Here is an 18,714-nt window from a genome sequence, read left to right on the forward strand (position 1 = left end):
TAATACCAATGCCGAAAGTGTTCAAATGTTAAAACATCAATATTTTAAAATATCTTGAACATCTCTAGTAGTAGGTCACTTCAAGTGTCTGTGACAACATCCATTTTGCTACTATGGCAGCTTCCGGAAGTAGAATCCGATTCCCGTTTGCATCGCGGCACGCCGAATATCGGGAATCGAATCGTGCCCGGAAGCAGCTGTTCGCTTATGCCAGGTTAGCATATTGAATGAAGAAGAGTTTCATAAAGTAAGAGAAAGGAGCTTCTTCTAAGAGCGCTTTGAGATTTCGATGCTATTGCTATATTTGAGGATCTTGGGGATTAGATTGAGATCTTATCCAAAGAAAATAGATGAACTTGGCAAATCTCATATTGAATACAAGACAATAAACCGTAATCGCTTCGTATTTAATATGAGAATACAAATTTGATTTCATAATAAGATCTCAAGTCTTTATATTACAATTTTTATGAAATATCGCGTATAAATGAACAAATTTAATAAAATTGTAATCACTTTTTATAACAATATACATATATAGAGAGTATATGTGCAAATAGAGATGTATATTGAATGTACTGTATATTTGAAGATCAAATAAAATAACACACAAAAACAAACACTTACCGAACTGCAGGAACTTCTAAAATATCCCATTCTACCGACATGTAGAATTCAGACAGGTCAACTCCCACATCCACTACGTTGCTCCCCAATTTTTCGTCCATGTGTCTTAGGTCGACCTACGTGACAGAAAAAGTAGCTAGCATTAAGCTCATGCGTAAAAAGTCGCCATCGTTAAAACGTTCGAACTCCATGCCCACGTAATTTATCTCTGACGTACGAGCGTGCAATCAGAGAGTTAGCTCTCGTACAACATAAAACATATACAAAAGATTCTATATTTCTTTATTATATTTCTCCAAATCTTAAAAGGAGATTTATAATGAACACATTGATACATCGTTTATCATGGCTTCAGTCTACAACTGCACACTCGCGTTTAACTGCTTGATTACGAACAATAATAATTCTGAAATAAACTTTCAGTGCATGTCTTGAGATGCACTTGGTGTTCGCAGAAGCGCAGAAGGAGCTAATTGTCAAGGAATCAAAAAACGGAGCGTCGACTGTGGTGGTCCGCAACAACAGGACACTCTAGAGCAGCAACTAGATCAGCGGAGTATCGCCTTTATATACATATCGATATCTATGTGTGCACCACATTGCAGAGTAAAAGGAACACGCAGTCAAAGAAAGAAATCAGACTAGCGCACTCGATTCGGTTTCACTCATGAATTCAGGGCTATAACAGCAGCTATGCACCTAACGCTAACGAGATATTCCATTCAGCCGTGACTTTTTCGTGTAAATGTTTTTTCGTAGAAGTTTTGTATAGCTCAGAAAATAAATTAATAGAATCCCTTATTTAAAAGAGAAATTAGTTTTTCTAAGTCTAAAACTATCCTCCCCAATTTTTAATAGTCATTATTTTTTCCGAAGATATTGTTGTCAGCTTGTGATTATTTTCAATAAACTGTTTCTTCGTATAACGTTTTGTTTTTCTGAGTTAGTAGTAATATCTATTATACATTCCAATTCTGTGGAACTTTTATATTTTGTAAACAATCACTGTAAAAAATCAATTTACAACATTTATTTTGTAAATTATTCTAGGAAAAATGTATATCTGTTATACTTGTATTGCGAATTGCACAGTTAAAGTAATTGTATATATCTTAAAAAGTTTACTGTATATTATGATTACGATAGCAACTATTGTCGAATCAACTTTGCCGACGCAGAATTAGTTTTTCTCATCAGGAATAATTTCGCCGTTAAGTTCCTAACATTGTCTTCTGTGAAGCCATTCGTGCGTCATGCAGCAAGATTATAAGCCAGCGGCGGCTTTAATGTTACGTAAGTGTCTAACCATTGGCTCACGCGATCGCTCGCTGCAGTGGTATTACCGTGAAATACCTCGGGCAGACGCATCTCCGGTGATTCAAGTAACGGTGCGCTTGCGAACGATACTTTGTCACTGCTGCGAGGCGAGATTAAAGCCAGCAAACAATTTCGATGCAACGCCGGTGATCGCGACTCTGAAGAATGCAATCGCCCTGAATTGCCTCGAAATCTGACGAGCTATTCGGTTTTGTAACGACAGAGAAAGCCGCGCTATTATAAATCACGTACGTCTATTTCGCTGAGAGCGCAATTCTGTTACAAATTTTTTTCAAGAGATCGTTTATCTTTTAAAATAAATTTTCAAATGTATTCAGTAAAAGCAGCGTTGTAGAAAAAACTAGTTAAACTTATATCTTTTCTCTCTCGTCCTTAATCGATTTATGAAATTGTGAAACACTAAACGGCTACAACAATTGAAGTAATGTGATGATTTACTACGATCCAGTGCTTAAATCTAATAATTATCTATTCCGACAAGAAGTTTCAATTCCGAGTTTAAATTCAATTCTTATGAAATTAACAAGAACAAAATACTATACTCGTATATATTTCGATTAAAAATTGGTAATGTATCTAAGAAACAATTTTATCTTGCTACAATATAATAAGACTTTAAAACTTTTTAAAGTCACATATTTATTCTTACATTCTTAAAATTCTTAAAACTTGATATAAGGAATTTTTGGGATTACTGATTATGAATATGCATCAGATTTTGAAAATTTTTTAAATGACACATTGAAAAGATAAAAATAGGCCCAGTTACTTAAAATTGTATAAGTACTCGGGAGTTTTTAGAATCGCTGATAATAAATCTGAAAAGTTTAAACAATATGATAAGAAACAAGACCGTTTATGTCAAATATGTTACTTTAGATACGAAGCGTGACTACGGTCTGAATGTTAAGATGTTGAACTACTATATATTGTATATTCATTTAAATGTGAATTAATTTCAGAAATGATAATTGCGTGCCGATATGGTTGTTGGATTTTCAACGTAATCAATCTGAAATATTAATAATCTTTCCAAATTTTCCAAATCTTAAAAAACTGTGATAAACTTATTGCGAAAAATATGACCGTAGTGACGCTTCATATTTAAAATAAAAATTTAAAAATTAAAAATATTTACTCAGATTCAATATGGCGGATTTATAATATAAAAAATTGATTGATTAGTGACAAACTATCGAGTATGTTTTCATAGAAATTTAAGTGCATTTTGTATCTGGGTTTGCCATTTCAAGTCTATCATTTTGAATTTGATAATTTCTTGCTTATATTCGATATTAAATAAGCGATATTAAAAACGTAGTCTTATATAAACATAGTCTTATATACAATTCAATCTATTTTATGCAATGTTAATCTTTTTTTTTTAATTTTTACTTTATGTTCAAAATCAGCGATCCAAAAAGAAAAATACAATTTGGTAACGATTATATCAAATCCAACTACTTTCCACGATTTTCTGCCATCTTATGTTTTTTGAAAATTTATAAATTTTAAGCTTTAAATGATCTAACTGGATCTTATATGCTTGTATGATACTTGTGTGAATTTATACAGGGTCTATTAAGTCGGAGCCGCATTGAGGATGTAAAATGAGTCAAGGGGAACAAAAAAGTCTCATTCCATTTTGTAATTTTCGCAATAGTCAACAAGATATTAATTACTAAAAATGACCGAATATTGGTCTTCTATAATTTTTTTCTCAAATACTATCAATTTTGCAAAAAAAATTATAACAGATAAAAATTGTTTATTTTCTTCTCATAGAACTCTAAGAATTTTTTCAGAATTTTTTAACAACTTTTTAGTACTGCATTTTCTTATTTTTATTATCATAAGAAAATGGTATTAAAAAATTCTGAAAAAATTCTCAGAAATTTATGAGAAAAAAATAAACATTTTTTGTCTCTTACAGTTTTTCTGTAAAGTTCATAGTATTTGAGAAAAAAATTATTAAAGACCAATATTCGGCCATTTTTAGTAATTAATATCTTGTTAATTGCGAAAATTGCAAAATGGTATAAAACTTTTTTGTTCCCCTCATTTAACAGACACCCTGTATACTACGTAGGTATCCCCAGAAATGCGCGCCGAATGATTTTTCGTGAAAATGCTGATTCTACTAGACTACCGCAGTAATATCACGAATTGACTAGCAATTTAACAAATTTTTGATGCTTATTCGCATCTTCAAAACAATCTTAATAATGTTGAATATTAAAATCTGTAAATAATTAATTCTTATTGTGAAAAATATTATCTCGGCCGGGTGTTGAACCCGGATCTCTTCCGTGCGAGCGTCCTAAGCCTTTAGACTACCGAGGCCTTAGTAATATTCTTCGCAATAATTAACATATAAAGGAACAACGTCTCTTTAGGCGATGTAAATCAACAATATAATATATTAGAATAATACAAGCATTTAAGATCCAGCTAGATCGTTTAAGGCTTTGATTTCTATAGTTTGCGTTATCATACATGTACGGTCCTATAATATACTGTATTGTTTATAAATTTTAATTTCAAATTCGAAATCAGTAACCCCCAAAACTTTCAGATATCAAGTGTTTAATATATTTTCTATAAATAAAACTTTTTATTATAATATAATATATATTACACAAATAAAAAATTTGTCGGACTTTAAACTGCCACTCCGAGTAAATCATTATGAAATTTAAAATTTTTAGTTAAAATTCAGATTTAGCGATTCCTATTGCTAAATATGAAGTTACAAAAAAATCAGCCACAGGGAATATATATTTTTTAAAAGGTGATACACAAATGTAACATCATGCTTTATAGGATTAATCCAATTATGTAGATATATTACTTGAAATTCTGCTTAAAATGAGAATTATACTAGAGAATGTGCGTACTTCACACCTACTGTGAAATAACATTTCAATTAGGTTCACGCAAAATCGAGGTGCTGCGGATGGAATTAATTAAAGGCGATGTGTACGGAATACCATACCATCTGATCTTGGCGAACTTCGCTAAAGAGCCTTTGAAGTGTAGACAGGCTGCCACATTAATCTCGCGGGTAATCGGACGGAAACGGAATTTAAAGAAAATGCATTATTAGTCGAAGCACGTCGCGCAATCCTTTTTCTCTAAAAATTGCGTTATCTTGCACGTCTCGTAATCGTTACGTGTGATTTGTCAGTTCCGCGTTTATCTCGCCAATTTACTTCCGTTCCATGGAGAAAATTTATAGTATCTACTTTCTCTCCGATATCACTTTATTATAATTATTATTCATTTATCATTATATTCTTATACATTTATTCGATGTTTAGCCAATATTTTTTTTCTGCCTTTTAATGCTATTTTTTAATAAAAATATAAAATTTGTTTTCTAAATAAGCTAACTTAATATATTGGTTATTTTTATACATATAAAAAATTATTAGAACTATAAATAATTGAAACATTTAGGAAAAACGTTTTTTTTTAATAGATTTTTAAGTTTTATTAAAAATTATAAATTTCTCAAATTCACGGTAGAATTGAAATAAAAAAATGTTTTAATGAAAAATTTTATACGCTCACAATAATATGTATATTATCTTTATAGCTATACATTTTCTACTCAGATTTCCCGAAAAATAAATAAGAATTCCGCGTGGCACTTTTCCAAACTGCGTTCATGTTCGTTTCAGTCTGACTGACGTATAAAGGGAGATAGAAATGCCCGATAGGAGCTTTTGACAATTTGTGAACATTCTGTGTGAGTTGGGAAGAAGAACAGACGGTGACGTAGGTTACAAAGAACGCGAGAGATGCGCGTACTTTTTAAGCAATGATAAATATCGCCGGGAGATCTCTCAAAGCTGCAAGGACGGAAAGGAATCGACTGGTACAAATGGTTAGGACGTTATAACATCGGTCAATCGAGATGCAGTTGACGTTTCTTGAACCTCTTTGATCGTGCTGAAATCGAGAATGTTTCGAATTTTCCAGTGCCCGCTGGCAATGCACTCTGTAGTTTATAAAAGAAGCAAAAACTCTTATCTTTGTCCAGAGAACCTGTAACAATGTACCTCAGTTTTGTAACTCTTTGACAGTTCGATATTATTATATTGTCGTTGCGTAATTTTTTTTATCATATAATTGCGCAATAGATAGTTTCAAAGAAATGTCATAAGTACCGGCATGTTTTAGTGAAATCATGAAAGTGAAAGAGATATACATATGTGTACATTAGATTGACAAGAAAAAAAAATTTTTTTTTTAATCGGCCTTTCAGCTCAAAAGCTTCCATTTTATACCAAAAGAACACTATTATATTTTTATCCCAAAATATAAAAATTTAAAGGTCGCTAATGAACAATTTTTAAATAAAAGTTTTAATTTTCCTTAATACATGTTTGATTTGATGCAAAAATAGTTTAATGCAGATTCTAAATGTAATACTGTATATTTTTTTGATCACTGAGCACGATGCAATAATCCATTTAGCTCTACGATATACGCTATAAAAAATATAGCTCGATTAATATGAAAAAATGACCAAATTTTGGAATTTAAGATTCCAAGCGTTTAAATGAGTTGTTACTCTCCTTAATTGTAGGTCTGTTTATCCAAAACAAAATCCAGTTGGAATTTTCTCGGAATCTCCTTCAGGGTTTTTAAAAATTGCATTTAACTGGATTATAAAACATTTTTAAGGATAGAAAACATTTTTTTTACAAGTTCTAAAGTATATCGTTTTGTGGTTTTGACATCTTCAAATCAAATAATAAAAAAAGATATACTACATAATATGCAATTTACTTCGTAAGTTAATTAAATATTTTCATATTTTTTTGTATTATGTACTCATTTTAAGAACTGGAAAGGATACGGATAACTTTTTATTTTCTAATAAAGAGTTTTTTATTGTCAAATTGAAGCATTTGATTTGAGGATGTTAAAATCACAAAGAGATATACAGATGTACTTTAGAACTTGTAAACAAATTTTTCTATCCTTAAAAACGTTTTATAATCTAGTTAGATGCATCTTTTAAAAGTCCTATAGGAGATCCCGGGACAATTCCAACTGGAGATCTTGTTCTGGATGAACAGACCTACAATTTGAAGGAAGTAACGACCAATTTGAATGCTTTTCAAACCTTGCTAAAATCGACCTTAAACTCGAAATTTGGTCATTTTTTTCACATTAATCGGGCTGTATTTCTTAAGGCGTATATTGTACAGCTAAATGAATTATTGCATGTTCGACGATAAAAAAACATACAGTACCATTTAAAATCTGGTCTAATCTATTTTTGCATCAAATCAAACATGTATTAAAGAAAATCAAAATTTTGATTTAAGAATCGTTTACTAGCGATCTGTAAATCCTAATATTTTTTGATAAAAATTTAAGGATGTTCTTTTGACATAAAATAGAAGCCTTTGAGCTGAGAGGCCGAATAAAAAAATTTTTTTTTTCTTGTCAGTCTAATGTATACATATGGTATATGTTTTTAGTATATCCAACAATATTGCTGGCAGCTGTCACTTGTCAGCTGTCAGCTGTTAGCTTTACGGTTAAGTGCAATATGAATAAAATTGCTGATGTAAATTTATATCATAAAATAATTTATTATCGTAAAAAAATATAAATATGGTTGGATAGTACTATTTTGTAACAATTCTATAAAAAAAGAATATATTATGAAAATAATTCTTCATTTTTTTTTAGAATGCAATAAATGATATAACATAGTAAATATTTAAAAAACGAGAAAGAAAAAGGGTAACGAGCCAAAAAATTATTCAATTATATAGTTAATGTAGAATATAAGTAACATAAGTATTGGAACATAAGTAAAGAAAAACAATTATATCCTTTAGTTAAGATTTAATACGATGTGCTAGCAATAAACAAACAAACAGTTTCGATCGCGATCGGATCATTATGAATGTTAAGAACATTGTAAATATTTAAAATTATATCCTGTAAAAAAATGCATTATTACATAAGGTGAAGAAATACTTTATATGTAAGATCTATTTATTACCAAATCTTTTTCTAATTCAAATATTTTTAATATAAAATAAAAATTTAGAAATTGATACAATTTGAAAAATTAGCATGACTAAAACACGGCGGAAAAATCATAAATGATAATTGTATTATGCGACTTTTGATTAGGAATCTCTACTGTACAATATAATGATATTGATACTATCGTTAAGAATTATAGAATCGGAGTATTGTCCACAAACGAATTTGTCAAAATTCTATGAGAGAAAAAAGTATATAAATTTGTTCCCTGTACATATAGATTAGTCATTTTCACTTTAATTAAAATTATAGAATAAAAGCAATATTACAATAGTTGGAATAAAATAGTATATATACAGTCTTAAAATTCGCAAATCAAAATATAACACAAAAAAATTTTTTTTAAATGAAGTAAAATTAAAAGAGTTATTTGTAAATTTTTATTTTAAGCAATATTTCAAGAAATTTTTGAAGTATAAGGATTTAAATATGGTCAATTATAAACTATATTTAGACAGCTACGTATACATGAGTTATGTACGGCATGTGTTAGTGAAAATTGGTGAACGCTTATTTCAACATATTCACAAGTAATATATTCTCTAAACATAATGTGTAATTGATCACATTTAAAACTTTATATTAAAAAAATTACTGCTCTAAAAAATTATAAATAACATTTTCACTTAATAGAAGGTAAGAAATAAAGGTCCTTAACGGTTGAAAAATCTTTAATGTTTAAATAATTCAATGTAAATTTGTTAAATAAAGCTTTGACCTTTAGAGTTCTTACATATTTCCTATTAATTATGTTTTCATATGTACGGTCCAATAAAATTTTTATTTTTTACTTAATTTTTCGAGAACCTTGCTGTGATATGTTAATTTGCGAATTTTGAGTCACACTCTATATACAGGGAGAAAGTATGTATATCTTTCGCTCTCATAGGATTTTGACATTTTTGACAAAATAGTACATAGCCCGATTTTGTGTTACAGGGTCTCTAAATTTCAATGTAAACGTCAAAAGATTTTCGCGGACGTTAAAGAATTCTTGCAGAAATAATGGCCGTAGACACTTCTTTATTGATTTTGATGGAGAGAAGGAGGTGACACCATTGCGAATCTTTTTACGGAAGGATCGTCAGCTGAGACAGCTGGTTCACGATTGCCGATACGTCGGAGATTGTTTTATCGAGATAGTCGCGGTAGTTTCACGCGTTTTATTTATTGCATCGTTGCCTATTGCTTTTGTTATACTGCATATAATCGATCGTGAAAACAATTGTAACTTCATCTACATTCGCGAGACGAAACAAAAATATCGTTTTGTTTTTGTTTTTTTCGACCTTCAAACACAACGAAATTTTGTAAACTTTGGACATTCTGTGATACGTACATTGAATTCATCGCTTGTGAAAATCGGTTCCTGCACGAACCACGAGAACAGGAGCTTTGCTGATCGAAAGATTAGTGTTGATCTTTTGATGCGATAAAGGCGAGCTTGATGTGATGGAGGGTAGGTTGAAAGGGTTGATTCGATGAGACGGTTTAGATAGCCGGGCTTACGGCGTCTAGACATGGCGAGGGAAGATATGCGAGGGGAATGATGGCGAAAGGCGATACAGGGTGCTGTATTTGCAATAAAGAGCGCGGGCTTTCGCATCGTGGGCGTTCAAATTGCACTTTGTGGCGGTGCGAGCGAGTGCACGGCCACTTAACATCCTAAAATACTCGCCAGTTTTTCCTCGAGTGTGCTTCGCTCCATCGGTATGCCATATTGTAATTCATTTTAATTGCAACCATTTTCACGATTGAGAACAGTAAAATTTAACATGGCGAATGTAACAGATATGTAATCTAGGTAAACAGATAATAGACCGTGCTGTTCTCGAAAAGAATTTGTCGTTTGCGAGAAATTTCCTTTGTTCCCTTTTTTCATGAAATATGCGTATCAAGATTAATAAAATTTTACAGAAAATAATAACCATCTCTCTCTTCCCCTCGTCTTCATAATTTTCTTCTGTCTTTTCTTCTTTTTCTGCAATCGATCGATTTGAGAGATGAATGTCAGCAAATATTTGGAGGCCAGTGTACGCGTTGCGTTCTTAAAATATTTTTTCTTCAATAAAAAGTTTTACCGTGACAAGTAAAAAAATAACATTGTGAGAGACTGTAGCTGCCCTTATTCAAGTTTTTGTATTTCTATCGTTTCTCCTTTTATTCTATTTCAGCATTTAAAAGGAAAGAATGTGGACCAAGTAATTTCGATGCGTCCACGTCAAGTCAACTAATTGCGTTTCTTTGAATCCGGAGCTTTTTGTCAGTGCACTTGACGTCAACGAAGAAGTTCGAACGATGGACGGACGAATCGATTCGTGCGACAGTGATTTTTTGTCATTAGCTATCGGTACGACGTTTGCGGAACGGCATCGTATGATGAATTGCGGATGATGGATGATGGATGCGGCAATTGTTGCCTTTTTTTCACGATGGCATCGTCCCTGTCTCTCTTTGTTACGCGCGTTTCATCGAAAGCCTTGGACAACGGAGATCTTTAATTATCTCCGAAAGTTTGCCGTATAATGAATAACTGAAAGAAAGAATTGCGAATGAACGGATCCGCCGCAGTGTAAAATGAATAATCGCGAGATTTGCGAGGTTTGCAAAGTGAAACTCGAGATTTGTGAAATTCCCATTTTATGAAGAAAATGCTTTTCCTAGAACGAACGTACTTCATTCTAAGCAGACTTAATTTCGTGTTTTAACCTTCTACAATCTTCAAGATTACGTCAATCTTAGAAACGCAAACTCTCCAAGCGTTGAAAATACAAACAAAGCAAACTCAATTTCTTAGGAATAATACACGTATAATCAAAGCATGTGCACGTTAATATGTTTGTTTTATTAAAACTTCAACTACTTAAAATATCTCAATTATTCAAGTATATAACTATGTGCTTAAAACCAAACGTTATTAGAATGTAATATATATAATATTCTATAACTTACACGTATTTAAATTAAGAATTTTATATAAATTTGTTAATTTTTTATAATTTTTTAAATCAATATTTATAATTTTATAAATTTTATATAATATATATAATTTTACTGAAACTTTTAGAATAAATTTCCCTCAAATTGAGTCATTCTATTTTAGAACTAGTTCAACTTTCACTCTTTAAAATGAGATTTTCCTCCAAAGAATTTAGAGTATATATAATCCTGTTACACGTATGTTCTCTTATAATTTGTTACAAAAGTTATAATAAGGAATTTCTTAAAACTTAATGTCAAACATAACGTGCTCCATTTATATTCTCAACGTTTCAATGGTTGTAAAAGTAATACTAATGCCTTAAAAATGTAGTATACGAAAGTTGATGATATTTCAAAAATTCCAATAAGCTATGCAATTCTCGCGACATACGCATGAGAGTCTCTTGAGTGGACGACACATAGGCCATACAAAGTGGTTTGCATGGTATTAACCAGTGCATAAAGTCACGTGTTTGCAACTGAATGAAATCATAGTTTGCATAATACCATCCGGCAAACGCCCCTGTTTCTGCAAGCGTGAACTTGAGCTTTCATAACTGCGTTTTGTGCTTTCGTTTGGCTGCACAGGCGACCCAAAACGAGCCCTTCTAGTACCGATTTAATCCGCGACATGAAACGCAGAAAATAAATGGCCGTTTCCAGAAGTGAATAAAATGACATTGTTCAAATTCTAACCAGAATGTTTTAATGCAATATTTGTTCTACTTTTTTAAATAAAAGTGTAGCATTTTAAGCAAATAGAAACAATTCTTTGTTAAATACAAAATAACAATTGAATCGTTCAAATACGAATACAATTCTTTTGTTTCAATTCAATCACGTTGCAAACGCGATTCATTTATCTTATTTATCTGGCAAACGACAAAAAGATTTATCTATTGAACAACGAAAAAATCGTTATTGAATATCGAGCAAAGACTCGTTGATTTCAAGTTTTGGCAAACTCGACGGATCAATCAAATTTTAACGAAAAGATAGTTTCATGTTTAAAACAAAGTTAAAGGTAAAAGTGATAATAATTGGATCCTTGATTAATTGAACATTTGTATCAAATTAAAATACTATAGCTTTATATGCTCTTTCAAAAAATACCGATTTCCTTTATCACAGAATTAGTATGATTATTGAGTTTGTGTATTGTTGACACATTCATTCATCAAGCAACCCATAAAAAGTAGTAAAAAATTTTCCTATTCAATTATATAACAAATATTAAAATCACATCAATATATCTAAATTTAAAAAGCAATGTTTATCCTTTTTAAACATGTAGTAAAAGAAAGACAATACTGAACAAAAAATGATGACAAAAAATTACGCCACGTCTTCGAATAAGTCACCGAGCTTCAGAAGAAGCTTCACTATGCATCTGACGTTGGCACTGACAAGCACCAAAATGAAAGAACTTAATGAGAAAGATGAGAAAAAGATAAACTCAGTGTACAGAAAAAGATATGTCTACATAAATCAACGTTGTTCACGTTTCTATTTTTTTTTCCGTATGATGCAATCGCAGAATTAAATAAATTTTGCATAAGTATATGGGATATGAGAATTGCCAAACAAGAAATCGCAAATGGTAATGCCAACATTTAGCGAGGAAGAATATGAGATAGAAAGGTAAAAAGCCATTTCGGAGATTTTAAGAACATTTTATATAACATAAACAGATTATAGTTGCATTGAAATCCGGATTTCCAGGAGATTAGATTAATTTGATTCAGCAATTCACTGTTTCTTTTCTGGATGTGTCATTTACGACATGAAAGAAAAAAAGGAAAATGTAATTAACTAAGCTAAGAAATCTTGATGTAAGTTTTAAAGATTTCTTTCAAGCGTCTTCGTGGATTTCCTCATTTTCGTCTTTTACGCATATCAAGCCCGTGACCTCTCATTTATGCAATCAAGAACGTTGTTCGGATATCATCGTGCAAGGGGGAAGTGGCCTCATCGGAAATAGCACCCCGGAGAAGCAGGAGATCGAGATAAATCGGGCTAATGAATTCCACGTTGGAATAGCGTCGCTCGATCGTTGGCAATTATCGAGCGACCCACTTTTTACGTTGCGGAAAACTCTCACGGATGCTAAACGCTCGTCATCGGTCTTCTATCGATGATAGCAGAAAACGACTCAATCAGTAATAGGTGCCATGTTTTTCCGATAAAAGCAACATTATCACATATCGATTACAATGTCGAATGGTCGAAACTTTAATAGTGATACTAAAATCAAGTAAAATATTCTTGGATTTGTCGTTGAAAGTAATTGGACATCACTTTCTTAAAAGTAATTGAAAAGATTTTCTACTATTTAACTGTCAAATTAAAAATAATTATGATATTTTGAGCTTTGACGTAATGGGCTAAAAATGTCACTGGTATCTTCGAAATTGCATTTATCAATTGTGAATAAATATTCCCGGATTTACATCTGTTAACTGAAAGTGACAAGAATATTTTTGGAATTTATCTTGTTGACAAAACATGATTGAAATATTTTTAAATCAGTTGAAATATTTTTAAATATTTTGCAAATCAAAATTGGTATAAATGTTTTCTTGTTGATTTATAAATACGGAATATTCCGATTGTATTTGCACATAAGACCTTAAAATCTAGTCTTATATTTTACATATAGTATCCCGCAAGTAATTGTCTCTACTTACACATGCTTTCACGCATACAATCCGTGCATAGATCTAAATACATATCTTACGGTTACTTGCGGGTGACCTTATAAAATACCGGACGAGACTTCGGGAGTCTAACCATTGCAATGCAAATTGACAGAATGGATTAGCTTTAGTCCCAGATTGGATTAATTCTCGGAGCTGATTGCGCTTGATTGCAAATAACATTATTATTCGTTATCCTCATGGACAAGTGGATCGACAAAGTTACATCAATAGTGAGAGACGTGCTTATCCTGATTGGATCTGCGTTCAATTTTCATGTTATTCACGTGGTCTCGATAATTGGAGGGACGATTTCTCAATCAGCAACATGCATTTTTTGTCGATCATAGATTGATTGAAGGATAGTGGAACAATCCGCCGGACATGTTCAGTGAGATGCAATGTTAATATTTATAGTTATTTATTTAATTAAAAAATTTTAATTGATTATTTTAGTACGATATTTTTTTAAATAGTATTGTAGAAACATATTTTTAATTTTGATAATCGGGAAAAATACTTTTAACAAAAATGTTTATTCAATTTGCTCGTACAGAGTATTGAAAACTTCGCGATTCACAAGATTAATTAACTGATCTGAATCAAATTTTTACGTAAAAGTAGAAAGAATTTTCTAATCAGTGTAGGTTGCATTGTTTATTTTGGCAATAAGATTCTTGGAATTTTGCAAAGAAGATGGTGGTGACGAGGATATGATATCTGAATGACTTAAATCGAAAAGAAGAATACATGCATATATATTCGTATCTATGCATGAAATGCATTTATGTATTTTACTACAATATTATTATAATCGGAAAAGTCTGTGTTTTCCTCAATGTCTGTATCTTTCGATAACGACTTATATTTAAAAAGAATAACGATTTATTCCCAGAAAAGTATTCTTATTCTTTAAAGAAATGGAAATATACGTCTGACGGATGTATTTTATCAATAAAATATATAATTGATATGAGACGCTATAATGTTTCTTCATAACTTGATCGAAGTAATTAAATATTTTAATAGCTCGTTCGATTCTTCAAAGACGTATAGAATTAAGAAATAATTTAATTTTGTTTAATTTATTCTCTCCAGTTATTTAAAATCTATAAAATTTATTTAATTTAATTTAAATTTTATAAAAATTGAATTACGTGCAGACGTGCCTATAAAACATAGATAAAATCTTAATTAATATAGCTTCGGAGAAAATATATAAATTTTTTCTTTGAAAATAATCAAATACAGCGAAGACAGTGTTTAATGTAAAAAAAGAGCATGTGCTAGTTAGAGATTTTTTGATCCCATGCAAATAAAGTTCTACGAATAATAATAATCTGTGACAGAATAAAAAGTTCTCCATTCTAAAATATCACCGACGTCGTGATACAAATATAATTAATACATATACATTGTTATTTGTAATTTAATATTAATATGTAATTTAATATTAATAGCGAAAACTGAATCATATATTTGGGAAGGGATTCGGCTCTAATAAATTTCTCTTATTTTGAGAAAATTCCCGTTTATCACATAGATTTTTTTACAGCAATTTTTCCAGAGCGATACTTAAACGCTGTCCTCGAGGGAGATAACGTGCGCTAGGCGCATCCTCGAGCACGGCACGTAGCCCGTGGAGAATCGGAGGTGGCTTTATCTGAAAGTCACTAAGCCGTAGCTTCGACGGATGCACGTTTCTATAGTTCGCCTAATTGTGCTAGGTCGGTGACCTGAACGGGGGCCCGTGTGCAAATCAGATTAGATCGTAAGCACCTGTACCCGGGGTGAGCACCGTGCAGTACTGAAATTGCGAGAAATTCGTGTGAGCTTACAGACCGAGTTTGCGGGCCAAGCCTGTCCCGGCTGTCGCCCTCTCTGCTCTTGTTATGTATGTATGTATAATCCTCGTTAGACAACGTCGACCGCAGCTCTCACAATATCAATTTTTTTTTCCTTTCCCAGACAAAACACGTTGCAGATGCCTGTTATTTTGGAATATCAACTAAAGCGATCGGCTTCTGAATGATTTCGTTATTTCACCCATCCTCTTATTTGCACACAGTAATGACGTGAAGATGGTATCAGAAAGAAGACGTATTTTTAAGATTCGGGCAAACAGATAAATGGCAATTGTGCAAATACACGAAGAGTATTCTCTTTCAAGAGAATTTCCAACAAAGTTGTTTTTCAATGCGGAATTTTTTAGTGTAATATCAGAGATACATTTCTTTGTTGTTTCTGAAGAAAAGCGAGAAAGTGACTTAATTCGTTGTGAAGACGAGTTCTACCGTATGGAATTCTTTCGAGAAGATGGAACTATTCTAGCAATAGGACGAAACTTTTTTCGTAGACATCAGCGAATTTGCTAACGAGTTAGCTGACTTCCAGTCAGATTTCTTAGCTCGAAAGTTTCTCAACCAAACAAAAGCGCGCGCGAAATTATTCTCACGTTACCATAATATTCAATCTGTTGCACTCCCATTTTAACAAAGAAAAACAAAATCTTATTTTCACTCAGCGAGCATGACTTTTCTCTATTGCGGTTTCCGAGTTCCATTTCCTGCAGATTCAGGAAATAATGAAATGTAATATTTGCAAAATGAAAAGATCACGTTTTTACTTGCGGAATGTATATGCAATGCGAGAAAAAATAAAATTATTATGTAGGATTCGAGTAATTCGCGTTTTCTCAGAATTACTTGATGCTAAACTAAAAATTATTAATTATTTCGTATTTACGAATTTATCAGCTTAATCCAGCTGGTAGGTTACAGTCCATTTAACTATGTAATTAAAAATGTCATTTATTTTCTCAATAATGTTTCTTTTAAAAACTTTTTTCTCTGATATTTGATGATTTTGTCTGTTAATGTAAAATCTTTTTTCTGTGAAATATTTTTATTTTTTATAGCTTTTTTATCATGTTGACTCAAACGATATGATGACATATAGTACCTAAATTTAAATAAACTAGCAGGATTAAAATTATTAAAGATCTTGGCGTTTTGTCAGATTACATGTATAATATAATATTTGCTAATAGACAAAACAACTGTTTTTCAATTTAAGTACATTTGATTAGTTTATAATTCGACATTTCTTTTAATATTATTAAAATGTTATAGCATTATGAGAATTATCATAACAAAACTTTTGGCTGACCTATAGAATCTCAAAAGATAGCTTTTTCCAAAAATTTAAAGAAAACTTCTAAACGTATCTAATTTCCGAGAAAATAAACTACAATTTTTCACTATTTCATGATGCTCTAATCACGCGTCTAAAATGCCCAATCGTTACAGACAATAGCTGTGAAACACAAAGTACTTCCGGATGATGCGGGCGCATGGCTGTTTAGCTAACATTAAACAGGCAACAGTACCACTTTGGCGCGAAATGTACGCAGCTTGCAATAAAATCTCGCTTTAACCGTTGCAGACGACTCGAACATAAAATAGAAGAGAGGCATGTAAAATCGGATCGGAAGAAGACGTTCCTGAGATGTCGACGTTATTTCAAGTGGTAGTGATGTTTTAACAAAGATAAATCTTGCTATGGTTGCTCTAAAATATCCAAGTCAGGTTTGCAATGCCTTTATACGAAGAACACACATCGGAACACACCGAGCGTGCATAAATCATGACGCGAGATGAAATGCGCAGTGCTCGCCGTTTAACCGAGTTCCGAGTACGATGCGAAACCGCGACCTATTTTCCGTGAGAAAAAGAAAGCTCACGAGTCCCCAGTTCAGGGTGGGAAAAACTGGGGGCCCTGGACCGGCGGAAGTGGAAGTAGAAGTAGAGCAGTAAAACCCTTGCAATTTTTCACACCCCGTCGAATTCGACTCGTTGACACGCCACTGCGTTTCCAGCGCGCACGGCACGTTAGCGTGAAGTGCACGATTATCGGAATGTTTCTTGGTTCCGTTTTATTTGTCTGAGTTATAAATGTTTTACTTCGATATTTTTATCTTTTCTACATTAACAATAAATAACTATGAAGAGAAGATAATATCTGATTTGAAAGATTATATTAAAACACACATCTCTGATTATAACGTAATGTATTAATTTTTTAATAATTTTTTACGTATCATTTATTATATAAAAATTAATAAAAATAATTTTTGTGATCCGGCAATATTAAATATTGTTACATTGCTACGTTGTTCCGTTGAATTTTCGATACCATTAATAATTTTATGATATTATCACATCCTCTATCCACTCGAGAGAGTAGCTTAAAAATTGAAGAGACATATCCTAAGGGATATGGCAAACTGAGTTTTCATAGACCTGAATGGAAGAATGACTGTGTGAATAACATGTTACTTTGGCCCTCGAATTCGGTAGGAGTAACTATAAAACTACACAGCGACTTTTATGGAATTCTGTCCCTTTGATCGTGACGATCTACTTGTAAAATCGAGGCATTCCTTTGGGGCGACAGAAAACAGTATAGCCTCTTTACCGACTCAAACGTTTTTCTCTAACGATATCGTTGAAGCACAAATTGATACTCTCTGGTATACATATTTATGCGGCACCTTTAACGTCAAACTTACCTACTTGTTTCTGAATTTTAATACTGTTTTCTCTCATATTTTCCTAAACCGTATGTGCAGACATGGTATCTTTTAACCAGTACCCCGTGCAAGTTTTTTAGCGGACATACAAGGAATATCAATTTAGAATCTTTTTACTAAGAGTAAACACTTTTTTCCATTTGAAGTTATATTTCTAATTAAAAATACGATAAGATGATCAAAGAGAAGTAACCTAATTTCGCAGGCTTTGACTAAAAATGTAATATTTATTGTTATCTAAATTCTTTGGAGTGGAATATTATTCTAAAGAGTAAAAATTGAGCTAGTCTTGAAAAAGAGTGGTTCAATTTTTTATCATTAAGAGTGAGATTTTACCCTTCACAGTATATAAGTCATTCTAAAAGTTCTAGACAATTGATAAAATGGAACGATTCCGATGTA

The 18,714-nt window shown here is 31.8% G+C and overlaps 1 protein-coding gene across 1 annotated transcript in view; it reads right to left on the reverse strand.

Moving 5' to 3' along the window:
• The window catches only part of LOC108755586 (acetylcholine receptor subunit alpha-like), a 307,465-nt gene that overhangs the window by 62,101 nt on the left and 226,650 nt on the right, over window positions 1-18,714 (reverse strand). Inside the window, exon 6 of the mRNA XM_018498684.1 lies at window positions 628-743. Coding sequence (XP_018354186.1) covers window positions 628-743 — 116 coding nt within the window. The remainder of the gene's footprint in view (window positions 1-627; window positions 744-18,714) is intronic.

Source organism: Trachymyrmex septentrionalis, unplaced genomic scaffold, assembly GCF_001594115.1.
Source record: "Trachymyrmex septentrionalis isolate Tsep2-gDNA-1 unplaced genomic scaffold, Tsep1.0 scaffold89, whole genome shotgun sequence".
Lineage (NCBI taxonomy): Eukaryota > Metazoa > Arthropoda > Insecta > Hymenoptera > Formicidae > Trachymyrmex > Trachymyrmex septentrionalis.